We start from the raw sequence: 27,482 nt of genomic DNA, 5'->3' as shown, positions 1-27,482 counted from the left end.
AATACTATGAATGGAAACTAAAAACAATAATTTAATATTTTGTAAGTTTAGCTTGATTTTATTAGATTTGTGTTACATCAGTTCTTTCACCAGTTTAACTTGGCTTAATTGGTTGTTTAAAATAGTATAAAGTGAGGCAATAAGGCTCTTGTGGCAGTGGTAGTGTGCCTGTCTCTGAGCCAGGAGTCTGGGGTTCAAGCCAGAGGGTTATCTCTGGATAACATCTCTGAATAGGCTGATTTAACAAAAAGTGAGGAGTGGTCTAACATGATAAAAGAGGGTGTAGAAAGAAGAGGGAATAGGATGGTTGGTAAGTAGGACACAGGTATATGAAATGCTGATATTCCCTGAGTAAATCTACTATAGTTTCAAACTTGATGAACTGTCTTGGGTTGGATAAGCAATGGAAAACCAATAGGGTTAATTGAAAACATTGGGGTGAGACTCATGTGGAGCATAAACAGACCAAAGCAGTTACCTGGCCTGTTTCAGAGCTAGTACCCAAATGAGGTAGTGTCAAAGAAAACCACAGGATCCCATATTCAATTCCTGTTCTGTGCACATGGTGGAGGTACCACTATTGGTCGAGTAACATTTGTTGAACTCGTGACAGTGGCCACTTGAGATAGCGATCGATGGCCCTCAGAAGGGTAGATCTATGTTATGGCACAGTTCTGAAGCAGTTGAGACTTGAACCCAGGCCTCCACCACAAGAGCACCCCCCCAATCCCCACAATCTCCCTCAAAATTGAATCCCAACATGAGCAACACATTGAGGAGAAGGGAAGACATGTGGAATTAAACAAAGATTTTCTACCTCATCTATTGTATCTTCTCCACAGAACTGGCCATGCCCTCCAAACCTATACAATCCGAGCGATCTGATATTTTCCTTGGAAGCAGAGATGCAGAGTTCTTCCTTCCATTTATTCCCACCACCTTTGATCCAACAATGGAAAGAGATTTTCCGGAGATGAGGGATTCACATCTTCACACTGGACACAGCATCTTCAAAGGCAAGCATTGACCAGTCCATAACTGTCACCTGCAAAAGTCAAGTCGCAAGAAGTTATACTAGAATGTAGTTTTAAATGTTTTGACAGAAATCCCCAAGCACACATCCCACTTACCACTTATCACGTCTCACATTTCTCATATACTGCGTTCCCAACACGTTATTTTCAGAAGGAAATTATCTCAGCTGTGTTTGAATGAAACAACAGTATCCATTTCCAACATGCCCTCAGGGAGTCTGTTCCATAGATTTGCCACATACTTGCATGTTTCCTCAGAGAGGTGTCAAATTTATCACCCTCAAAGTTTAGGCCATGCTATCCACTTCTACTGTATGCAACAACCTGTGAGACATTATCTAGTCCTGTTGGAATCTTATGTTTCCACCAAGTTTTTTCCTGTGTCCTTGTTTCTTCATGGAGCAGATCTAATATTCAATCTATTGTTATAGGATTGTACAGTACAGAAACAGACTTGTCCATTAATTTAGATATCCTAAATTAATCAAGTCCCATTTTCCTGCATTTGGCACTAAAATGGGCAGTGACTAGGAGGTCAGGTCGGCCCCTGCGGGCCCGGCTGAGATGCTCAGTGAAACATAACTCCCAGGCACCGCCCATTCTAAGTCCCCTTCCCACTCCCTTTCCAACATGACCATCCTTGGCCTCGTCCATTGCCACAACAAATCAGACCACAAATCAGAGGAACAACACCTCATCTTTCGCCTGGGCATCTACAGCCTGGAGGGCTCAACATAAAGTTCTTCAATTTCAAATGATCTCTCTCCCTATCCCCTGACTCCCTTCCCAGCCCCTCCTCCTCCCTTCCATTCCTTTCATCAACCCTTCCTTCTAGCTACCAATTGGATTCGTTCCTCCCATTGACCAACCAGGTCGTACCTTCTACCTGGCTTCACCTACCCCCGCCTCACCACCCTGCACCCCCCACCCCTTTTATCTGCAGCTCCCCTTACACATCCCCCCAACCCCCGTCCTGAAGAAACATTGACTTCTCCACCTCCTGATGCTGCCTGGCTTGCTGTGTTCTTCTAGCCTCTTGCTTTGTCCACTACTTCCTTGGCAGCTCAATCCATACACACACTACCCTCTGTGTGAAAAGGTTGCTCCTCAGATCCCTTTTATTTCTTTCCCCTGTCCCCTTAAACCTATGCCCTCTAGCTTTGGACTCCCCTACCCCAGGGAAAAGACCTTGGATATTCATCCAATCCATGCCCCTCATGATTTTATAAACTTCTGTAAGGTCACTCCTCAGCCTCCCACACTCCAGGGAAAATAGCTCCAGCCTATTCAGCATCCTCCCAGAGCTCAAAGCCTGCAATTGTGGCAGCATCTTTATAAATCTTTTCTGCACCTTTTCATGTTTAACATCTTTTAACATCAGGTGGATTCCCTTACATTTATAAATATTCTGAATTTTCTGGATTTCTATACTGAGGTGGTTCATAGTGCTAAGATAGAGATTCTGACTCCATGTGTTTCCAACCTTGTCAATATAGCGTCTGGAGCTTTAAAAGATAAGCCAGGACAGTGACAGATTACGGTGGGGAGGGGGTTTTCTTTTAGACTAGATTCCCTACAGTGTGGAAACAGGCCCTTCGACCATAGCCAGTCCACACCGACCCTCTGAAGAGTAACCCACCCAGACCCATTTCCCTCATGACTAATGCACCTAACACTATGGGCAATTTAGCATGGCCAATTCACCTAACCTGCACATCTTTGTGACAGTCGCCCAAGGCTGTAATCGAGCCTGGGACCCTGGTGCTGTGAGGCAGCAGTGCTAACCACTAAGCCATTATGCCTCCCACACTACAGGGAAAATGGCCCCAGCCTATTCTTGACTTCCAGTTCTGGACTTCCTGATAGTAGTGTACAGATGATGGAGTTCTGAAGTGCAACAATAGAAGAACTTGCTAGCTGGGACAGAGTGACCACACATCCTCCTATCTCCCATATTCCCTTGACATTGTCAGAGCTTGGAGCAGAGCTATCGAACTGACTGCCAGGGATATAGTGAGTCACAGAGATCGGGTTTTTGAGCACCAAACAGAGGATCCTTGGAACGGATGTCTATCCATCCTGGCCATGACCTCACCAGAAGGAAGACTGAGAATGAGGAGATTCAGAAAGCCACATTCAAACTGGTGCAGTCCAATGCCAGCACTGTTAGTGTGAGAAATAGAGGGAATCAGACAAAGATGCTGAGACAATGATCCCCTCATGGAGAATCTAGAACTAGGGGAAACAGTTTAAAGACTGAAGGGTCTTTCATTTATGATGGAAATGTGGAAGAACGTCTTCTCTAAGAAGGTCATTGCCCCTTGGAATTCTCTTCTCAAGAGAGAGGTGGGGGCTGGGTCATTGAATATATTCGAGGCTGAGTTCCAAAGAGTTTTTATTGGTAAGGGAGCCAGGGTTATGGGGGGATAGGCAGGCAAGTGGAGTTGAGGCCACAGCCATATCAGCCACTATCTTCTTGATTAAAGGAGCAGGTTCGAAGGGCTGAATGGTCTACTTCTATTCCTATATCTAATGATCTCATGAATCATGGGAGAAATTGGAGTAAGAGGAGATGCCATTGGTGAAGGTAAATAGGATGGAGGTAGATCAGTAGGTTAGAGGGAATGGCAAAGGGCCAAACAATGAGGAGCAGAGGAGAGACAGGCTGGGGAGGTGAGAAATGCCACAGTGCAGAAGGAGGCCATTTAGCCCATCGTCTCTGCACCAGCTCTCCAAATAAGCAATTCACTTAGTGCCATTCTCCTGCTTTCTCCCTGTAACCCACCACATTTTTCATTTTGGAAGATTAGATTAGATTCCCCACTGTATGGAAACAGGCCTTTTGGCCCAACTAGTCCACACTGACCCTCCAAAGAGTAACCCACCCAGACCCATTCCCTATCTCATATTTAACCCTGACTTGGCAATTTAGCATGGTCAATTCACCTGGCCTGCACATCTTTTGGATTGTGGGAGGAAACTGGAGCACCTGGAGGAAACCCATGCAGACACAGGGAGAATGTGCAGACTCCACACAGACAGTCGCCTGAGGCGGGAATCAAACCCGGGTCCCTAGCGCTGTGAGGCTGCCGTGCCATCCACAGAGCCACAATGCCACCCCAATCCAAGACCATCAGATTCCCTCTCAAATACTTCAATTGTTTCCACTGTACTCTCAGGAAGTGCATTCCAGACCCTCACCACACACTACATGAAGAAACGTTTTCCTAACATCACTTTTGCTTCTGTTCCTAATTACTTTAAATCTTTGCCCTTTTGACCCTTTCATAAGATAGAATATATTGTTTCCTATTGACTTCCACTGTCTGGACCTCTCATGATTTTAAAAACTCCTAACAGATCCCTTCCCCAAGCAAAACAAAGGCTCAGTCAGATGGCCAGGAATTGGAAAAGAAGGTAATCAAATGAGTAGATGTTTGGTTTGATGAGTGTGCTAAGGATCTAGGAAAGATGCTAGACATGGAGAGTCATTGCAGGGTATGGAATGGATATTCCTTGCTCTCCCTCTCTTTCCTTATGACCTCTCTCCCTCTTTTGTGAACCTCCCTCTACCTCCACTATCAATGATGACTCCAATCAATTCCGACCATATATCTTGCCACAGGAAATCCATTGAACAGAATGCTCTTCTATTCTGCATTTTAAGGGATCACCTTTTATTTTGTCTCTTTGTCCCACCTCAAGGGATATCTTTACTTCTGTATTTCCTTGGACGGCTTATGGGAGATGGATCCTGGGGAATCTCCAGGGTGAGTTTGGGGGATTTTGAGCAGGAATGCAAGTGAGTGAGTTGGCCACCAGAGAGACAATAGTGTTACATTTATCAACAAGACAAGTTGTTGGTTTTAGTTCATTTTAAAATTGCCCCATCCCAATTGACAATTATAGTCTCAAGACGCCCATGCCTCCTGTTGAATTGCCAACTAGTCAGTCAGATTTTTCAACAACTCCACTGCTACATCCCACTCTCATGGCCACCAGCATCCTCACTTCACCCTCTCCAGTCCACATATTTTATCCCAGAGGAGTTGGTCACCCCTTCAGTTGAAGGGGCCTCCCATTGCAGTATTTCAAGGGCTCCAGGGACAGAGTTGCAGAAGATTCCCAGTTTACTCCGCATGCCACAGAGATTCTCAGTCTAACATTGCGGTTGATCCAAATGCATTGTGATAGTAGGTCCCAAAGTAATGTCATAGTGGATCTCAATATACTATATCCACGGATCCGATTGCATGGTTGAAATGGATCCCAAAAACACAGGTGCTGTAGGACCCACTGCATTTTTGCAGCAGTTTCCATTGCCTGGTTACAGTGAATCCCAGTGCACCATTGCAGTGGATCCCTGTGTTCAGTTTTCGTAAAGCCCGTTCATTGCTGCTATGGCCCCTAAAACAGTTTCAGTGGATCTGATCACATCGCTACCCAAGTGGGTCACAATGCATGGTTGGAGTGGATTGCAATACAGTTTAGCAGTTAATCCAAGCCCAGTTGAAGTGGATCCCAACACATTAGTGCAATGGATCCTATAATACTGTCACAGTTAGTCCCAAAACTGTTTTGGTGGATCAAAACAGATTGTTTTAGCAGATCCCAACATGGATCCCAGCACATTGTTTCAGTGGATCCCAGTTGCAGTACCATTCCAACACCTTGCTGTGGTGGATTCCAGTGTGCTGTTTCAGGAAAGCCCAATGGCACTGTTGTAGTGGATCCCAGGGCAGTGGCTCTGAGAGTAGGAGCAAATTCACTTCAGTCCTGATGAAGAGTCAGTTAGACTCGAAACGTTAGCTTGCATTTTCTCCATGGATGCTGCCTGTTTTCAGTGGCTCTGAGAGCTGTCTTACATCTCTAGCTATCAAGCTGCTCGGTAGCTTTTGTAACCTGACACTTGTTTGTCTTGTTTCATTTCCAGGCTTGCTGGCAACCGTGACAACGTACCACAGTAATCCCCGGCAAGTGGGCCATCCGGTTAAACAGGTTCTACCCAGCATTGACTTTTGTAAGTAGCAAAACTCGAGGAGTCAGGGGATTTACAGCAGACAAAAATAACTCTCCAATCCAGGATATACAACACAATTGTAGAATTGTTATAGTACAGGGGATGATTCAGCCTATTGTGTCCATGTTGGCTCTCTCCTCGAGCAACTCAGCCTGTCTCGCTCTCCACCAGCCTTTCTCCAGCAGCACTGACTTTTCTTTTCCTCTGCAGATAATGATGTATTTCCTGATACCTAGCACAAGAAACATTTGTCCAACCAAACAAAGCACAACTTATGTATAGAGTCATAGAGTCATACAGCACGGAAACAGACCCTTTGGTCCAAAACGTTCACGCCCACCTGTGTTCCCAAACTAAACTAGTCCAATCTGCTTTTGTTTGGCCCTTATCCCTCCTAACCTTTCCTAATCATGTACTTATACAAATGTCTTTTAAATGTTATAAACGTACCTGCATCCTTCACTTCCTCTGGCAGTTCATTCCACACATGAACCAAACTGTGTAAAAAGAATTGTCCCTCATGTCCTTTTTAAAACTCTCTCCTCTCACCTTAAAAATATGCTCCTTAGTTTTGAACTTTCCCACCTGAGGGAAAAGACCCTTGCTATTCATCTTTTTAAGCCCCTCATGATTTTATAAACCTCTATAACGGCGCCCCTCTACATCCTACGCCCCAGTGAAAAAAATTCCGGCCTATTTTTATAACTCAAACCCTCCATTCCTGGCAACCTCCTGGTGAATATCTTCTGAACCCTCTCCAATTTAATAAAATCCTTCTTATAGCAGGGCAACCAGAACTACACACAATATTCCAGAAGGTACTTCACTAATGTCCTTACAACCTCAATATGACATCCCGACTCCTATATTCAATGAAGGCAAGTGTGCTAAATGCCTTCTTAGCCACCCATTCTACCTGTTATGCAAGTTTCAAAGAATTACGTAGCTGAACCCCCAAGTCTCTCTGTTCTGCAACATCGAACCAGGGTACTGGCATTAACTGTATCAGTCCTGCCCTTGTTTATGTTACCAAAATGCAATATCCCGCATTTATCCAAATTAAACTCCATCTGCCACTCCTCAGTTCATTGAACCAATTGATCAAGATCTCTTTGTAATCTTAGATAATCTTCTTTACTGTTCACTATACCACCGATTTTGATGTCATCTGCAAACTTACTAACCATGCCTCCTAAACTCTTGTCCAAATTGTTTATATAAATGACCAACAAAAGTCGACCCAGTGCAAATCCCTGTGGAACATTGCTGGTCACAGGCCTCCAGTCAGAAAAACAACTATCCATCACCATCCTTTGTCTCCTATTGTCAAATCAACTTTGTATCCAATTGGAATTGGATCCCATTTCATCTAACTTTACTAATTAGTCTACCATGTAAAAACTTGTCAAAGGCTTTACTAAAGTCCAATCAAACAATTTCTACCACTCTGCCCTCATCTACCTCCTTGCTTATTCCTCAAAACATTCAATCAAGTTTGTGAGACATGATTTCCTTCGCACAAAACCACGCTGACTATCCCTAACCATTCTTTGACTCTCCAAATGCATCTTTCAAATCCTATCTTTCAGAATTACCTACCACCAATGTCAGGCTCACAGGTCTTTAGTTCCCAGGCTTACAGCCTTTCATCAGCCACTCTCCAGTCCTCCAGAACCTCACCTATGGTTATAGATAATACAAATATTTCTGCTAGGGGCCCTGCAATTTCTTGCCTGATTTCCCACAATTTCCTGGAGATTTATCCATCTTTATATTTTCTAAGGCCTCCAGCACTTCCTCCTCTTTAATGTGAACTGTTTTCAAAACATCGATATTTATTTACCTGAGTTCTCTAGACTCCACTTTTTTCTGCACATTAAAACCTGATGCAAAATACTCACTTAGTATCTCTCCCAACACCTGAGGTTCAACATATAGATGACCTCATCGATCTTTAAGGGACCCTATTCTCTCTCTAGTTGCTCTTTTGCTTTTAATCTACATGTAGAATCTCTGGATTATCCTTAACCTTAACTGCCACAATTACCTCATACTCGCTCTTTGCTCTCCCGATTTCCCTCTGAAGAATGCCCCTGCACTCTTTATACTCTTCAAGAGATTCATTTGATCAATTGTCTATATCTAATATATGATTCTTTCTTATTCGTGACTAGAACCTCAATATCTTTATTCATCCATTGTTCCCTAATCTTACCAGCCTTACCCTTCACTCTTACAGGGACATATTGCCTCTGAACTCTCGTTATCCCACTCGTCAGTGGTCCCTTTACTGCAAACAGGCTACTCGAATCAACTTTTGATAGTTCTTGTCTCATACCATTAAAACTTACTTTATTCTAGTTAAGAACTTTAACTTTTATGTAAAGTTTATCCTTTTCCATAACTATTTTCAAACTAGTAGAATTATGATCAGTAGTCCCAGAGTCCCCTGCTATCTCCACTTCAGTCATTTGCCCTGCCTGATTTCCCAAGAGAAGGTGAGGTTTTGCTCTTCCCAAGTAGGTACATTTATATATTGATAAAGAAAATTTTCTTGAACACATTTAACATATTCCTCACCATTAATGCCTATAACACTATGGCAGACCCAATCAATGTTTGGAAAATTAAAATTCCATACTATTACAACCCTATTATTCTTACAAATATCAGACCTCTCTATGTTTTTGCTCCTCAATTTCCCTCTGACTACTGGGGGACCTATAGTACAATCCCATTAAGGTGATCATCCCTTTCTTATTTCTAATGTCTACCTGTATAATTTCACTGGATGACCCCTCAGAAATAATCTCTCTTATTACAGTCGTAATGTTTCCCTTAAATGAAAGTGTCACTCCCAGCCCCCGCTTGCCTCTCTCTTTCTGTCGTTCCTATAGCATCTAAAACCTGGAACAGTGAGCTGCCAGCCCTGTCCTTCCCTCAGCCATGTTTCTGTAATAGCTATGACATCCCAGTCCTATGATGCATGTCCTGAGTTCATCAGACTTACCTGTAAGACCCATTGCATTGAAATAAATGCAGTTTAATTCTTCAGAGTTACCTTGTTCTCTGACTTGCTCCTGTCTGCCTTTTCTGATTAACTTCCTATTTTCTAATTCAGAACCATTCTCATTTGTCTTTCTATTTTTAGGAACCCCCATGGCACCATCCATCTCTAATAGTTTAAAGGCTCCCGAGGTAAAACTAACAAACCTCCCCACAAGGATATGGTTCCCTTGCCAGTTCAGGTGAAACCCATCCCTTTTGAACAGGTCTTTTCAGCCCCAAAAGGGATCCCAATGATCCAAAAACCTGAATCCTTGCACATTACACCATCTTTTCAGCCATTGATTTATCTGCTGTATGGGCCAAGTCCTGAGAAATGGGACTATTTTAGTTGCTACTCAATGACTTGCACAGGCTGAAGGACCTGTTTCGTCATTGTCTACAGGAATAGTGCCAGAAGACTGAAGGATAGCAAATGTTGTCCCCTTGTTCAAGAAAGGGAGTAGGGACAACTGTGGTAATTATAGACCAGTGAGCCTTACTTCAGTTGTAGGTAAAGTTTTGGAAAGGGTTACAAGAGGGCAGATTTATAATCATCTAGAAAGGAATAAGTTGATTAGGGATAGTCAACACGGTTTTGTGAAAGGTAGGTCGTGCCTCACAAACCGTATTGAGTTCTTTGAGAAGGTGGCCAAACAGGTGGATGAGGGTAAAGTGGTTGATGTGGTGTATATAGATTTCAGTAAGGCATTTGATAAGGTTCCCCATGATAGGCTATTGCAGAAAATACAGGGGCATAGGATTGAGTGTGATTTGATGGTTTGGATCAGAAATTGGCTAGCTGAAAAAGGACAGAGGGTGGTGGTTGTAGGGAAATGTTCATCCTGGAGTTCAGTTACTAGTGGCGTATGGCAAGGATCTGTTTTGGGTCCACTGCTGTTTGTCATTTCTATAAATGACCTGGATGAGGTCATAGAAGGATGGGTTAGTAAATTTTCAAGTGACATTAAGGTCGGTATAATTGTGGATAGTGACGAAGGATGTTGTAGGTTACAGAGGATCATAAATAAGCTGCAGAGCTGGGCTCAGAGGTGGCAAATGAAGATTAATGTGGGAAAGTGTGAGGTGATTCACTTTGGAAAGAGTAACAGGAATAAAGAGTACTGGGCTAATGGTAAGATTTTTGGTAGTGTAGATGAGCAGAGAGATCTCGGTGTCCATGTACATAGATCCCTGAAAGTTGCCACCCAGGTTGATAGGGTTGTTAAGAAGGCATATGGTGTGTTAGCTTTTCTTGAGAGAGGGATTGAGTTTTGAACCATGAGGTCATGCTGCAGCTGTACAAAACTCTGGTGCAGCTGCACTTAGCATATTGCATACAGTTCTGGTCACCACATTATAAGAAGGATGTGGAAACTTTGAAAAGAGTGCAGAGGAGATTTTCTAGGATGTTGCCTGGTGTGAAGGGAAGGTCTTATGAAGAAAGACTGAGGGACTTGAGACTGTTTTCGATAGAGAGAAAAAAGTGGAGAAGTGAATTAATAAAGGCATATAAGATGATCATAGGATTAGATAGGGTGGACAGTGAGAGCCTTTTTCCTTGCAAGGCGATGGCTAGCACCAGGGGACATAGCTTTAAATTGAGGGGTGCTAGATATAGGGCAAGATGTCAGAGATAATTTCGCTACTCAGAGAGGAGTCGGGGCGAGGAGCGCACTGCCTGCAACAGTAGTTAGACTCATCAACTTTAAGGGCATTTAAATGGTCTTGGATAAGCATATGGACGAGAATGAAATAGTGTAGGTTAGATGGACGTCAGATTAGTTTCACAGGTCGGCGCAACATCGAGGGCCGAAGGGCCTGTACTGCGCTGTAATGTTCTATGTCTATGTTCTCTGACCCTAACTCACCACTTTCTATTGTACCTCCCTAGAAAAACCAGTCAAACTTGTGAATGAGACAGATTGTCCAACTCTCAAATGGAGGACAAGTATGTTTGCATGTTCATTTCCAAGTATTCCAGCAAGTGAGAGGGTATGAGAGTCGGCAGGAAAGTAAAGTTGAGGCCACAATGAGATCAGTCATGATCATATCAACTGGCAGAGCAGGCTCGAGGGGCTGAATGACCTTATCCTGCTCCTCACATGTTTTATCATGTGTCCCAACAACTTAATTGGTCCATTTCACCTCACCCTTATAACACCCAGACCCAGAATGAGTTCAGGCAGGCCAATCCAATTGCATATGAGTCTACAGTATAATTTGGACAATGTTCAGCACTAATCAGTCCCTCTACATGTTTCTCTTTAATCCTTTGCACAGTGATGTCTCCCAATAAAATCAAATGCAGCACAGATATCAAACAGCACGAGAAACCTCCAAACAGCAGGACAAATCCACACAGGCGAGGTGAGTGAAAATAATGGTCCACTCGAGTTGAATTAATTAATAGTACTGGTAGCGGAAAGGGTTAAGACTTGACTTTACCTGCCCTCGACCTCTTCATTTCCAACTGCCACCGGGACATTAACCGCCTCAACCTGTCTACCAACCCTCCCCCACTCCAACCTCTCACCCTCACAACGCACAGCCCTCCAACCACTCTGCTCCAAACCCAACCTCACCATCAAGCCAGCGGATAAAGGGGACGCAGTGGTAGTCTGGCGCACTGACCTCTACACCGCTGAAGCTAAACGCCAACTCGAGAACACCTCTTCCTACTGGCCCCTCGACCATGACCCCACCCCTCATCACCAAACCATCATCTCCCAGACCATACAGAACCTCATCACCTCAGGAGATCTCCCATCCACAGCTTCCAACCTCATAGTCCAGGAACCCCACACTGCCTGGTTCTACCTCCTTCCCAAGATCCACAAGCCTGACCACCCTGGCCGACCCATTGTCTCAGCATGGTCCTGCCCCAATGAACTCATCTCTACCTACCTCGAGACTGTCCTATCCCCCCTAGTCCAGGAACTCCCCACATACGTTCGAGACACCACCCACGCCCTCCACCTCCTCCAAGACTTCAGTTTCCCGGCCCCCAAGGCCTCATCTTCACCATGGATATCCAATCCCTCTACACCTCCATCCGCCATGACCAGGGCCTCCAAGCCCTCCGTTTCTTCCTCTCCAGACGTCCCCAACAGTACCCTTCCACCGACACTCTCATTCGTTGGGCCGAACTGGTCCTCACCCTTAACAATTTCTCCTTTGAATCCTCCCACTTCCTCCAGACCAAAGGGGTAGCCATGGGCACACGTATGGGCCCCAGCTATGCCTGTCTCTTTGTTGGCTACGTAGAGCAGTTGATCTTCCATAATTACACCGGCACCACTCCCCACCTCTTCCTCCGCTACATTGATGACTGCATTGGCGCCACCTCGTGCTCCCGCGAGGAGGTTGAGCAATTCATCAACTTCACCAACACATTCCACCCTAACCTTAAATTTACCTGGACCATCTCTGACACCTCCCTCCCCTTCCTGGACCTCTCCATCTCCATTAATGATGACCGACTTGACACTGACATTTTTTACAAACCCACCGACTCCCACAGCTACCTGGATTACACCTCTTCCCACCCTACCTCTTGCAAAAATGCCATCCCGTATTCCCAATTCCTCCGTCTCCGCCGGATCTGCTCCCAGGAGGACCAGTTCCACCACAGAACACACCAGATGGCCTCCTTCTTTAGAGACCGCAATTTCCCTTCCCACGTGGTTAAAGATGCCCTCCAATGCATCTCGTCTACATCCCGCAACTCCGCCCTCAGACCCCACCCCTCCAACCGTAACAAGGACAGAACGCCCCTGGTGCTCACCTTCCACCCTACAAACCTTCGCATCAACCAAATCATCCGCCGACATTTCCGCCATCTCCAAAAAGACCCCACCACCAGGGATATGTTTCCCTCCCCACCCCTTTCCGCCTTCCGCAAAGACCGTTCCCTCCATGACTACCTGGTCACACCCCCCTACAACCCACCCTCCCGTCCCGGCACTTTCCCCTGCCACCGCAGGAACTGTAAAACCTGTGCCCACACCTCCTCCCTCACCTCTATCCAAGGCCCTAAAGGAGCCTTCCATATCCACCAAAGTTTTACTTGCACATCCACTAATATCATTTATTGTATCTGTTGCTCCCGATGCGGTCTCCTCTACATTGGGGAGACTGGGCACCTCCTAGCAGAGCACTTTAGGGAGCATCTCCGGGACACTCGCACCAATCAACCACACCGCCCCGTGGCCCAACATTTCAACTTCCCCTCCCACTCTGCCGAGGACATGGAGGTCCTGGGCCTCCTTCATCGCCGCTCCCTCACCACCAGACGCCTGGAGGAAGAACGCCTCATCTTCCGCCTCGGAACACTTCAACCCCAGGGCATCAATGCGGACTTCAACAGTTTCCTCATTTCCCCTTCCCCCACCTCACCCTAGTTCCAAACTTTCAGCTCAGCACTGTCCCCTTGACTTGTCCGGACTTGTCCTACCTGCCTATCTCCTTTTCCACCTATCCACTCCACCCTCTCCTCCCTGACCTATCACCTTCATCCCCTCCCCCACTCACCTATTGTACTCTATGCTACTTTCTCCCCACCCCCACCCTCCTCTAGCTTATCTCTCCACGCTTCAGGCTCACTGCCTTTATTCCTGATGAAGGGCTTTTGCCCGAAACGTCGATTTCGAAGCTCCTCGGATGCTGCCTGAACTGCTGTGCTCTTCCAGCACCAGTAATCCAGAATCTGGTTTCCAGCATCTGCAGTCATTGTTTTTACACTGTGCAAATAGGAAAGTTATGTCAGGAGTAATGTAGTAGATCACATGATGATAGAGAGATTCTGAAGAGAGAGGTGACAGTCTGCAGCTCATTTTAAACGTTAGCGTCTATCGTCAGTATAATGTGAATAAACAATTAATTTGAAGACGTGGTAACCTGTCTTCAGTGACATAATCCACCTATGCCCCAACATTCTCCACAAAACAAAAGAATAGTATACATTATGCGTGGTGTAATCACCAAAACAAGGAACAATACAGCAAGATACAAAAGGCTCTCATGAGGAGTTGAAAGAACAAAATTCCTCTTTTCCCTAGGGTGGGGTAATTCAAAACAAGAAACCATATTTTTAAGGTGGGAGGAGGAAGATTTAAAAGAGACATGAGGGGCAATGTTTTTACACAGAGAGTGGTTAGTGTCTGGAGTGAACTACCAGAGAAAGTGGTGGATGTGGGTATAGTAACAACATTTAAATGACATTTGGATAAGGACATGAATAGAAAAGGTTTGGAGGGATATGGGCCAAACACTCAGACAATAGACAAGAGACAATAGGTGCAGGAGTAGGCCATTCTGCACTTCGAGCCTGCACCACCATTCAATATGATCATGGCTGATCATCCTCAATCAGTATCCTGTTCCTGCCTATCTCCATAACCCTTGATTCTACTATCCTTGAGAGCTCTATCCAACTCTTTCTTAAATGAATCCAGAGACTGGACCTCCACTGCCCTCTGGGGCAGAGCATTCCACACATCCACCACTCTCTGGGTGAAGAAGTTTCTCCTCATCTCTGTCCTAAATGGTATTTTTAAGCTGTGTGCTCTGGTTTGGCACTCACCCATCAGCGGAAACATGTTTCCTGCCACCAGAGTGTCCAATCCTTTAATAATCTTATATGTCTCAATCAGATCCCCTCTCAGTCTTCTAAACTCAAGGGTATACAAGCCGAGTCGCTTCAGTCTTTCAGTGTAAGGTAGTCCCGCCATTCCACGAATTGACCTCATGAACCTACGCTGCACTCCCTCAATAGCCAGAATGTCTACCTCAAATTTGGAGACCAGAACTGCACACAGTACTCCAGGTGTGGTCTCACTAGGGCCCTGTTCAGCTGCAGAAGAACTTCTTTGCTTCTATACTCAACCCCTCTTGTTATGAAGGCCAGCATGCTATTAGCCTTCTTCACTACCTGCTGTACCTGCATGCTTACCTTCATTGACTGGTGTACAAGAACACCCAGATCTCTCTGTACTGCCCCTTTACCTAAATTGATTCCATTTAGGTAGTAATCTGCCTTCCTGTTCTTGCCACCAAAGTGGATAACCATACATTTATCCACAGTAAACTGCATCTGCCATGTATCTGACCACTCACCTAACTTGTCCAGGTCACCCTGTAATCTCCTAACATCCTCATCACATTTCACCCTACCACCCAGCTTAGTATCATCAGCAAATTTGCTAATGTTATTGCTAATACCATCTTCTATATCATTAACATATATTGTAAAAAGCTGCGGTCCCAGTACTGATCCCTGTGGTACCCCACTGGCCACTGCCTGCCATTCCGAAATGGAGCCGTTTATCACTATTCTTTGTTTCCTATCAGCCAACCAATTTTCAATCCAAGCTAGTGCTTCGCCCCCAATACCAAGCGCCCTAATTTTGCTCACTAACCTCCTATGTGGAACTTTATCAAAAGCTTTCTGAAAGTCCAGGTACACCACAACTACTGGATCTCCCTCATCCATCTTCAGAGTTACATCCTCAAAAAATTCCAGAAGATTAGTCAAGCATGATTTCCCCTTCATAAATCCATGCTGACTCTGACCTATCCTGTTACTACTATCCAGATGTGCTGTAATTTCATCCTTTATAATCGACTCCAGCATCTTTCCCACCACTGAGGTCAGACTAACTGGTCTATAATTTCCTGCTTTCTCCCGCCCACCCTTCTTAAAAAGTGGTATAACATTAGCCACCCTCAGGTGAGACTAGTTTAGTTTGGGAACACATTCAGCATGGACTTGTTTGACCGAAGGGTCTGTTTCCATGCCACATGATTCTATGACCCTATAAGAGCTATTTGGTAGGAGGTGATTGTGTAAGGGGTGGTGGTGTAGGAGGTAATGTTACTGAGCTAGTAATCCAGAACTCTAGGTTATCATTCTGGGGCCATTGCTTTCAATACCACTGTCGATAATGGATAAATTTGATTTCAGTTTTTTTTAACCCTGGGATTGAAAAGCCAATCTAATGACAATCATGTAACCACTGTCAATTGTCATAAAAACCCATTTGGCTCACTAATGTCCTTCAGGAAATAAAATCTGCCATCCTTACCTGATCATGTGACTCTGGACCCACAGCATTGTGGGAAATAGGGATGGCGATAAATGCTGACCTTGCCAGAGATGCCTACATCCCATGAATATATAAAAACACAAGGATTCTCTGAAGGTCAGAAGGATGAGAGATGATTCTGTTTAAACATCTTAAGTACTTAGATGCTAAGAATTACCTTCCCTTGGCTGGAAACGTAGGGGCCACAGTCTCTGTATAAGGAGCCAGTCATTTTTGAGTGAGATGAAAAGTAATGTCTTCATTCAGAGGGTTATGGATCTTTGAAATAGGTCCAAGACTGAAAGCGTTGGATTTTTAGACACTAAGGCAATCAAGAGATATTGGAATAGTACAAGAGTATGGAATTGATGTAGAAAATAGACGGTGTTCATATTGAACAGTGGAGCAGGGCTTGCAGGCGAATGGCCTCCTCCTGTTTCTATGTAAAGAGGAAGAGCAAGATAGGTGTTCAGCTCCTTTGACCCTACTCTTCCATTCGATAAGATCATAGCTGATGTGACGATGGCCTTAACTCCGTTTTCCTACATGCCCCATAACTTTGATTCACTTGTCAATAACTTAACAACGTCTTCCTCAAAAATATTCAATGACTCTGCATCCACCATCCAATGGGAGGCAGTAATCCAAAGATTCATGATCCTCTTAAAGGAAAAGGTTTCTCATTATCTTCATCTTAAATGGATGATCTTTTATTTATAAACTGTATCTCCTAGTCTCTCACACCAGGGGAAACATCCTTTCAACATACACCTGTCAAGTCACCTCAAGCTCTTGTACATATTAACAGGATCATGTGGCGGACTAGGGTGGAGAGAGTCAGAGGTCACATGCCAGGTTATAGTCCAACAGGTTTATTTGAAATCACAAGCTTTCGGACAATGTCACCTGACGAAGGAGCAGTGCTTCAAAAGCTTGTGATTTCAAATAAACCTGTTGGACTATAATCTGGTATCATGTGACTTCTGACTTTGTCAATAGGATCAGCTCTCCAGGGGGACTCTGTCTATTGCGTTGGGGAAGGGGGTTTAGAGCAGTGGAACGGGTAATGGAGGTGGGGCGATGGCAGAATCCCTCTTGTCCTCACTTACCACCCTATCTCTGGGTCCCATGCACCATCCTTAAACACTTCAGTCAATTCCAACTAGACCCCACCACCAAGAGCATTTTCCCCTCCCCACTCCTCTCTGCCTTCCGCAAGGACCATTCCCTTCGACAATCCTTGGTTTGCGCCACTCTCCCCATCAAACTTCCTCTGCAACCAGAAAAGATGCAAAACCTGCCTGTACACCACTCCCCTCACCTCCATCCAGGGCCCCAAACAGTCCTTGCAGGTAAGGACAGAGGTTTACCTGCTTCTCCTTCAACCTTCAACTGTGCTCCCAATGTGGTCTTCTCTATATTGGGGAGACCAAACGTAAACTGAGGGCATGTTTTGCCGAGCATCCCAGCCGGCCATGAAGGGCCAATTGAACCTCCTAGTCACCACCCATTTTAACTCCCCTTTCTGACGTGACCATTCTTGGCCTCCTCCATTGCCACAATGAATCAAACCGCAAATTGGAAGAGCAACACCTCATCTTCTGCCTGGGCAGTCTACAGCCCAGAGGACTCAATATTGAGTTCTCCAATATCAAATAACCTCCCTTCCCATCCCATCCTGCTCCCTTCCATTCCTCTCAATCACCAGCCATATTCATTCCACCCATTGACCAACCAGGTTGTATCCTCACCCGGAACTAACCTAGCCCTGTAACCCTGCATTTCCCATGACGAACTCACCTAGCCTACACATCCCTGGCCACTGTGGGCAATTTCCCATGGTCAGTCCACCGAATCTGCACATCTTTGGACTGTGGGAGGATACTGCAGCAGCCAGAGGATATCCACACAGACATGGAGAGAACATGCAAATTCCACATAGACAGTCACCCGAGAGTGGAATCAAACCCAGGTCCCTGGCGCTGTGAGGCAGCACTGCTAACCACTATGCCACTGTGCCAACTCCTTCATCATCTCTCTATTATCTACAAACCCAGAATCAGTGTCACCCAACAAACTACCCCTGATCTATTTTATCCTCTGCCAACTCTTCAAACCTCCCATATATTATTGGCATTCATGACTCATTGGGTAGCAGTCTCTCCTCACACAACCCCGGGTTCAAATTAGGCTTGAGCACAGACAGACTCTCCAACTGCACTCACTGAGGGACTGCAGCAGTGTCAAAGATGTCATTCTCTCGGGGAGATGCTCCACCAAGGCAGCTCAGGTATCCTATGGCTGCATTTTAAAGAGGAGAAAGAGGAATTCTCCGTGGTGGCCTGACGAATAAATATTCCTCAACCCTATGAACCATGGAATGATTACAGTGGAGAAGGAAGCCATTCAGCCCAGCTTTCTTGGATCCCTGCAACAGCAAATCAACTTGTTCTACTCAATCTATTTTTCTCTTCAGATGCTTATGCAATTCCCTGTGGCATGCCCACTAGGTTAAATCTATCTGTGCCATGCTCTCAGGCAGTGTAGTCTAGGTCCCAACCACTAACATGAGCATCCCACCCCTCCACCTCTCCCCCTTCATTGGCTCCATTAGTTCTTTTGCCACTCATGGTAAATCTACATTTTTTCAATAATGGGAAGAAGTTGATTCAAGTCCCTGTAGCCATGCAACCATTTCCTCCTCATCTAATGCTCCTTTAAAGACAGAACATCCCTGAAACAGATTATCTGGTTATCTCATTTTAAAAATCTTTTTTACGGGATGTAGCTGTTTGGTTAGGCTAACTTTTTTTATATATATGTATTTATTGAAAAAATGTTTATTCTTTTACAAAGAAGTTATAAAAGTACAAAAATACAGAGATGCATTAATAATACCACATTATTATACTACAGTAATGTTAACAATAAACTACCTACTACTCTACGGGATACAATTGTCTCACATTTACTTAACTTAACCCGAGTTGAAATAAACTCGAATTAAATGAAATAGAATTAAATTAAATTACAATCCAACTAAATTAAATTCCATTCCATTACACTACATTACATTTGCCACACATCCATAAAGGCTCCTGTCCATGGGAGCAACAGTTATTATACCAGTATTTACTAAGCCTGCCCCCCTCCCCCCGGTCCCCAGACCACCATATACGGCCCTTGTGGCTAGATAAAGGCCCTAATCAATACTGCTGACAGATCCATGCCTATGTAATTGAGAAAGGGCCATCATGTCTTATAAATTTGTTCCTTGGTGCACCATACTCATCAGATAATCTTGGGGGACGTGCTCCATCACAAGTCTGCGCCAGCCCACAAGACCTGGTGGTTTGTCTGATATCCAGTTCATTAGAATGTTCTTCCTCGCACAGTGTATAAGAATGTTAAATCACTGCTTTCTGTGCTCACCCAGAGAGGGCAGATACGGCAATCCTAAAAGAAGGGATACTGGATCCTCCTTAACTTCTATTCCCTGGATCCTCTCCAGCTCATTCACTCTGGCCCCCCCAGTATCCATGAATCTTGTAGGAGGATCAAAAACAATGTGTAAGGGTCCCAATGCAGATTTTACATTTGGGACATTTTGTAGAAGATCCTTTCTTAAACTTTACTATCCTCTCTAGTGCCATATGTGCCCCATAGAGGATCTTCAATTGCATCGCTTGTGCTTTATTTTGCATATTGAGCTTTTCTTTACATTCCCCCCTATATTCTCCCATGTTTCCGATGAAATTTCTTCCCTAACTGCTGATTCCAGATCCCATGGAGTCTCTCCATATGTCCCAAGGCGCTCGCTCTCTACAGATGGTATATGGTACTAACCAAGAGAGTGCCCCACATCGGAGCACTCTTCTCTCTATATCTAATTTGTAGAACTGAGCCAAGAACGTGAATGGCAAAGTTTTAAGCAAATTGCCCTCACCCTACCGCATTATAGGCCAACCGTTAATGCTCATCCCTAATTGCCCCTGGAGAAGGTGCTGCCTTGAACCGTGAACTGTGGGGAAATCCAGAGTTCTGTTAGCAAGGGAGTTCCAGGATTTTGACTTTGCAACAGTGATGTATTTCCAATACAGGCAATGGCCTAGTGGTATTATCACTGGACTATTAATCCAGAAAACCAGGTAATGTTCTGGGAACCTGGGTTCAAATCCCGCCATGGCAGATTGTAGAATTTGAATTCAGTAAAGATCTGGAATTTGGTATTGTGTTCCCATAGAGCTGCTCTCTCATTAGAGCGAGACGTCTGGCAGTGGCTGAACCTGAGGGCCACCATGCCTTTGGCAAGGGGAGAGGCTGAGAAGGAGAATCCTCCATGGCAACCTCCGCTGGTGATGGGAATTGAACCCATGGCATCACTCTACTTCACAAACCAACCTTCCAGCCAACTGAGCTACCTGTCAAAACTACTTGGTCTGGACTACATGTGACTCCAGACCCACAGCTATGTGGTTGACTCTCAACTGCCCTCTGGGATGGCCTAGTAAGCAATGCTCTCATCCTGTGAATGAATTTAGAAAATGTCAGGTTGGTTGTTGCAGAGCTTGGATGGAAACATGCCATTGCATTCACTGCCCTTGACGTTCTCATTGTTAGAAGTTGTGGGTTTGGAAGATGCCCACTGAAGGAGCCTGGGGGAGTTGTGTCACTGCATCTTGTAAATGGTAGACACTGTGCACTAGTGATGGGGTGGAGGAAATGCTTGTGGATGTGGTGCCAACCAAGCGGCTGCTTTGCTCCTGGATGGTGTCAAGTTTTCTTGAGTGTTGCTGGAGCTGCACCCATCCCCCCTGGCAAGTGGGGAGTATTCTATCACACTATTGGTGGGAGCTCGCTGTACAGCTATTGGTTGCCTAACTTCCTGCATTGCAACAGCAACTCCACTTCAAAAAGACTTGGTTGGCTGATAAAATGTCTCTGGGTTTCTGAGGCTCAATAAAAGTGAGTCTTACTTCATTCTTTCTTTCAGTTTGGGCAGCATGGTGGCTCAGTGGTTAGCACTGCTGCCTCACTGTACCAGGGACCCAGATTCGATTCTTACCTTGTGCGACTGTCTGTGTGGAGTTTGCACATTCTCCCCGTGTCTGCGTGGGTTTTCTCCCACAGTCCAAAGATGTGCAAGTTAGGGCGAATTGGCAATGCTAAATTGCCCATAGTGTTCAGGGATGTGTAGGTTAGGTGTATTAGTCTGGGGTAAATGTAGGAGAATGGGTCTGATGCTGCAGAGGGTAGGTGTGGATTTGATGGGCCAAAAGGCCTGTTTCCACACTGTGGCGATTCTATATCTATATCTTAACCGTTATTCACTGTGTGTGTAAAACTCAATCCAAACAGGCCAGAGTGTTCACCTGTGGGAGTTTGTCCGGGATTTGCTGCTGAACCCCACAGAGAACAGTGAGATCCTGCGATGGGAGGATCGGCAGGCAGGAATCTTTCGTGTAATTAAATCCAACGCTTTTGCCCAGCTGTGGGGAAGCAAAAAAAACAACAAAGAAATGAACTATGAGAAGCTGAGCCGAGCACTGAGGTAAACATCAGGTGGTGGGGATGTAGTGGTAGTATCACCAGACCAATAAGCCTGTGACATGAGGATTTGGGTTCAAATCCCATCACGGCACAATTTCAAATCAATGAATAAAATCCAGCTTTGAAAGCTTGTCATGATGCTGACATCAGCATCAATCATGAATTGGTTCCTTAATTACCTTGAGGGACATGAATAGGAAAGGTTGGGTGGGGGAGGGTATGGGCCAGGAGCAGGCTGGTGGGATTAGATTAGTTTGGGATTATGTTCGGCATGGACTGGTTGGATCAAAGGGTCTGCTTCCATGCTGTATGACTCTATGATGGAAATCTGCTTTACCTGGTCTGGTTTACACATCACTTCAGACCACAGCAATGCCACCCTTTGAGATAGCACTGCCATTCAGTTCAATGCAACACAAATTGCTGGCCTTTGCAATGATGCTGACATTCCTGAGCCAGAATATGAACAAAGAAGCTCAGAAACATTGTCCATCCCTCTGACTGGTGGGAATTACCAATGGCAGCACAATCTCCATCTTTGGTTGGAGTTGCCAACTTTGCAGAATTGTGGGGCACGGAGGCATAATGGTCATGCTCTTGAACCAGGGTTGATCCTAATAAAGTATGATTTTAAATTCCATCACTTTAGGGGAAATTGACTTTACTTAAATGAACATAAGAACTCAGAGTAGGCCTTTCTGTCCCATAAGCCTGTTATGCCATTTGATGTGATTATGTCCGATCCACCTTCCTGCCTGCTCTCCATACCCCTTCAGCCCATTACTAAATAAAAATATATCTCCTTCAATAAATTTATTCAACATCTCGGCATCCACTGAATTCCACAGATTCGTGACCCTTTGAGAGAAGTCATTCTCCTCATCTCCATTTTAAATCTGCCACTCCTTGTTGAAAACTATAATAAAAAATCAATACATTTGGCATTATAATGTAGTACACCATAACCCTTCCAGGTCCAGGAACCCACTGTTCAGTGTCACTGGGCTAGAGAAAGAATTGGGATGTCAGTCAGTGTAGGGCATTCTAAATTCTGTATTCCTCCAATTCTGCCCACTTGCTTAATCATAGAATCCCCTACGGTGTTGAAACAAGCCATTCAATCCATTGTGTCCACGCTGACCCTCTGAATAGCATCCCACCTAGACCCACCACTATACCTTAACCTTGTAACCCTGTATTTCCCACGGCTAATCCACCTAGTCCACACACCCCTGGATACTATGGGCAATTTAGTGTAGCCACTCTACCTAACCTTTGGACTATGGGAGGAAACAGAGCACCCGGAAGAAACCCACACAGAGATAGGGAGAATGTGCAAATTGTACACTGTCAGTTGCCCGAGGAATCAAACCCAGATCCCTGTGAGTTAGCAGTGCTAACCAGTGGGCCACTGTACCTATCTCTTGCACCATCATTGGTGCCTGGGTCTTTCTCCATCTGGCCCTCTAGGATCTGCAGTTACTCACCCCAGAACCTCACTGCCTTCCTCTACCTTTGAGACACTTCTTAAGAGCTACCTCTTCGATAAAACTCCTTGATCCCATTATCCTTTTATGTAATTCAGTGTCAAATTTAGTTGATATAACTGAGGACACTTTACTAGGAGAATAGGTTAAAGATGCCATGTAATCACAAGTGACTACGATGACATCCAGTCTTTCCTGGAACTTACATGCCAACCTCCAGTCCATAGCCTCCAGGTACCCAAGTCTCATACATGAAGGATGGAAACTTGGGCATACTAAAGCTCTGTGACACCCAGAGAGAAATCAAGGGCAAAACATCTTTGAGGGACAATCCAAGAAAACTAAAATTATACTTCAGCACAGTAGTCAGAGCTGACTGTATAGTGCAGTGCTGAGGGAGTGCGACACTGTTGGAGGTGCCATCTTGCAGATGAAAAGTTTAACTAAGTCCCATCTGCCTGTTTTGGTGGATATGGAAGGTGCTGTGACCCTATTTCAGGATGTTATTCCTGGGTTGCGGGAGGTGGGGGGGTGGGATTGGGTTCAAGTAATATGTTTCCCTTAATCAGCATCACAAAAGCAGATTGTTGTTGTTTGTGGGAGGTTGCTGTGCACTATTTGCCTACATATTTCCCATAACTCTTCAGAACTAACTTCATTGAGTGGAAAGTGCTTTGAGACATCAGGTGGTTGTGAAAAGGTGCAATATGGTCTAAGTGGGAGACTTTTCTTCTTTCCAAAACATCAAGTATTTAAGATTTAATAAAAATCAATTCAACTTGAGTTAAAACTTAATGCATTTATCTCCTCTGCCTTAGACACTATTACAAATCTGGAATCCTGGAACGTGTGGATGGGAGACTAATGTACAAATTTGGAGAGAAAGCTTATGGATGGAAAGAAACTTGGAGTCTGTAAATACACTCAGAGGCTCAGACATTGAGTTAACCCTTCCTCAGCTGTAAACAATGACATGAAGTGATCTCGCTGACATGTGAATGCGGAAATTCCTACATACCTCAGTCACAGAATATCCCAGGAATGTTTAGACTTAACCACAACGGAAAGTGCCAGCAAAGTTAATAAGGGGACCTCTAATTCTTCAGTGGACTGTACCAGCTTGGTTCTTGAGTGGACTTCCTGGATATTTCAAAAGGGTTAGGCTAACACTGGAGGATAAATTGTGTGAGGCTTCAGTAACAGTCATAAGGTCCCACAGAGCGGTGTGGAAAAAAACGAATGGAAGTGAGTCCAGGGCATTTCGAGTGATCCCAGTTTTCCTGATATTGATTGGAAAGTCTGCCATTGCACTAGCACTGGTCCCTGCCTGATTTCCAGCCTGCACTTCCACAATGGAGCCTCACAAACGTTACTCTCAAATATCCGCTTCTAAAAATGCATTGTAACCTCCAAAATAAATCATAATAGGAATGGGAGGAGGCCATTCTGCCCCTTCTCTCATTCTGTCCATTCACAGCATTATGTATCTTAATTCCATCCCTTCCTCCTGGCATGATTTTAGATACTCCTAACAGGAGACTGCTGTTCTGGTATGTCGAAGTTTTTCCAAGATTTACTAAGGAACTCATGTTGTTTAAGGTTCCAGATTCTTAGCATTAGTCATTGGTCACTTGCTTTCCTGAGTACCATGGCTGTGCCCTGGATGGGTCACATGTCTTGCTGTCCTCTCCCCTCTGAACCATTGCACACCAGCCTCATCTGCCATGCCCAAACTTTGTACATAGGAAATAGGAGTGGAAAAAGGCCATTTGGCCCATCAAGCCTGTTCCAGCATTCAGCAAGATCATGGCTAATCTTCATGGCAATTTCCCATACTATCTCCAAATCTCTTGATCTCTTTAATATGAACATAATGATGGTATTTCCATGGTCTGAAGGGTCGGTGTGGACTCAATGGGCTAAATGGCCTGGTTCCACATGTAGGGATTCTCTATACTCACAATAAGATCTGACTGAGGGTCAAGTTATATATTCCAGCTCCTTGAGCTCGCAACCAACATATCACCAACCCTTTCATTTACTTTTTACACCTATCCATTAGCTATCTCTGCTTTGTCTACACAGACCAAATTCCTTCAACCTATTGCTCCCCCTAGTTTTTCACTGCTAGGACATTGTCCCATCCTCTGACTGATTACAGAAGCTCATGTACAGTTGAGGATGCCCAAGTTTGGTCATAAATCAAATGGCAATACAATATTCTGAGCTGAGGGCAGATGTAATGTAGATGAGTGTCTAGATGCTGAGTCACCACAGATTATGGGTTCAAACCCCACTCAAGTCCAGAGGAGAGTAAGTAAGCTGACCCTCCAGTACACGGACTGGGGGAGTACCACACTGTCATACAGACTGTTTGTCAGATAGGATGTTAAAGTAAAGACCTGCCTGCCTTCAGAGCAGAACATAAAAGGTCTCATTAGTCACAGTTTCAAAGAAGAACAGTAGTTTTCCATAGTGTACTGGCCAATATTTTACCCTGAACCAACACCAAGACAAGATGCTCTGGTCCTTTACGTGGCTGTTTCCTGGGCAGCTGGCCATATGCAAATCAGCAGGTGTATTTCTCTGACTTCATAAGCACTCATTTGACTGTGAAATGTTTTTGGATATCCTTAAGCTATGAAAGGCGCTATATAAATGCAAGTTCTTTACTTTAATTGTTGCAGCGAGAAAGGTGTAGCAGAGGAGTGGATGGAGGAGGAGTTGGAAGGGACAACAGGGCAGCTGGGGTGTAAACAATAGGATAAAATTCTGCAAATTTGTTCAAGATATTTTTCTTTAGGCATCAAAATGCAATCCGCAAGTAATACCGATATAATCTACACTCCACAAAGAACAGCACTGTAATTCTGAAATTGCAAATAGGAAACTAAGTCTGAAGGTTAAGAATCTGAATGTAATAATGGTGATGTTCCACTTAAAGCCACACTTGAAACTTGCCTCCAATTAAATTACTGTATTACATCAAAAATTTGCTTTTGTGTGCATTAGTTTTGTAAAATTTTGGTTGCAATCTATAATAATGCAGTGGTGATGTAATTGGGCTAAAAATGAATAAATCTGGAATTGAAAGCTAGTGTCAGTGATGGTGACCATGAAACTATCATCAATTGTTGCACAAAGCCATAATTGTAACCTTGGTTTAATGGATGTGTGCATCGCTAACATTTATTGGTTCACTCGTGTCCTTTAGTGAAGGAAATCCCGACCCGGTCTGGCCTACACGTGACTCCAGACTCACAGCAACATTGTTGACTCTCAACTGCCCATATGTTGAAGCCACTTTTGGAATACTGCATATTATTCTGGTCTCTCTGCTACAGGAAGGATGTTATTAAACTTGAGAGGGTGCAGGAAAAAATTACAAGGATGTTGCCAGGGCTGCAGGGTCTGAGTTATAGGGAAAGGCTGAATACCCTGGGGATTGTTTTCCCTGGAGCGTCAGAGTCTGAAGGGTGACCTTATAGAGGTTTATAAAATCATGAGGGGCATGGATAGGGTAAATCAACAAGGTCTTTTTCTTTGAGTGGGGAGTTCAAACCTAGAGGACATAGGTTTAGGGTGAGAGGGGAAAGGTATAAAAAGGACCTGAGGGGTAACGTTTTAACGCAGAAGGTGGCATGTGTGTGAAACAAGCTGCCAGAGGAGGTGGATACAATTACGACATTTAAAAGGCATCTGAATAGGAATATGAAAGGGAAGGGTTTAGAGGGATGTGGGCCAAATGCTGGCAGATGGGACTAGGTCAGATTGGGACATCTGGTGGGCGTGGATGAGTTGGACTGAGGGGGTCTGTTTCTGTGCTGTATGACTCTATGAAATGGCTCTGGCAACCCACTCTGTTCAAGGACAGTTATGGATGAGCAACAAATGAGTTCTGGCCTTTTACACTCAGATTCCATGGAGGATTACAAAAAAATCCAAAAGAAGATGAGAATGTTCATTTGGTTCAGCAATCAAAGAGTTATTATTACCATGATACTGAGTTCACATTTTTCTTGTTTGATGCCCATCAGAATGTTGTTGTGTTCAGGGGCTACTGGAGCATAAGACTTCTCTGAATTCTCACCTCAGTAAGTACAGTGGTTACCAAAGACCCCAGCAACCAAATCTGGCAAAAGCAGGGACTTCACCTGGGACACCGAGAGAGAGGGTGTGAGGGGTATAATGGAGGAACTGTTCAGAGGTTCATCCCCAAGAAAAGAAAGATTATCCAGGGAGGGGTTAGACAGCCATGGCT

At 44.6% G+C, this 27,482-nt stretch overlaps 1 protein-coding gene across 1 annotated transcript in view; it reads left to right on the top strand.

Moving 5' to 3' along the window:
* LOC140488971 (ETS-related transcription factor Elf-5-like) overlaps window positions 1–26,207 on the top strand; it is a 32,012-nt gene extending 5,805 nt beyond the window's left edge. The window contains exons 2-5 of the mRNA XM_072588199.1: window positions 5,968–6,054; window positions 11,383–11,469; window positions 21,543–21,735; window positions 24,040–26,207. Coding sequence (XP_072444300.1) covers window positions 5,968–6,054; window positions 11,383–11,469; window positions 21,543–21,735; window positions 24,040–24,139 — 467 coding nt within the window. The 3' untranslated portion in view covers window positions 24,140–26,207. The remainder of the gene's footprint in view (window positions 1–5,967; window positions 6,055–11,382; window positions 11,470–21,542; window positions 21,736–24,039) is intronic.
* The last annotated feature ends 1,275 nt before the right edge of the window (window positions 26,208–27,482 follow it).

Source organism: Chiloscyllium punctatum, chromosome 18 (genome assembly GCF_047496795.1).
Source record: "Chiloscyllium punctatum isolate Juve2018m chromosome 18, sChiPun1.3, whole genome shotgun sequence".
NCBI lineage: Eukaryota > Metazoa > Chordata > Chondrichthyes > Orectolobiformes > Hemiscylliidae > Chiloscyllium > Chiloscyllium punctatum.
The sequence above is the reverse complement of the archived record's forward strand: the minus strand, read 5'-3'. Positions and strand labels throughout refer to the sequence as shown.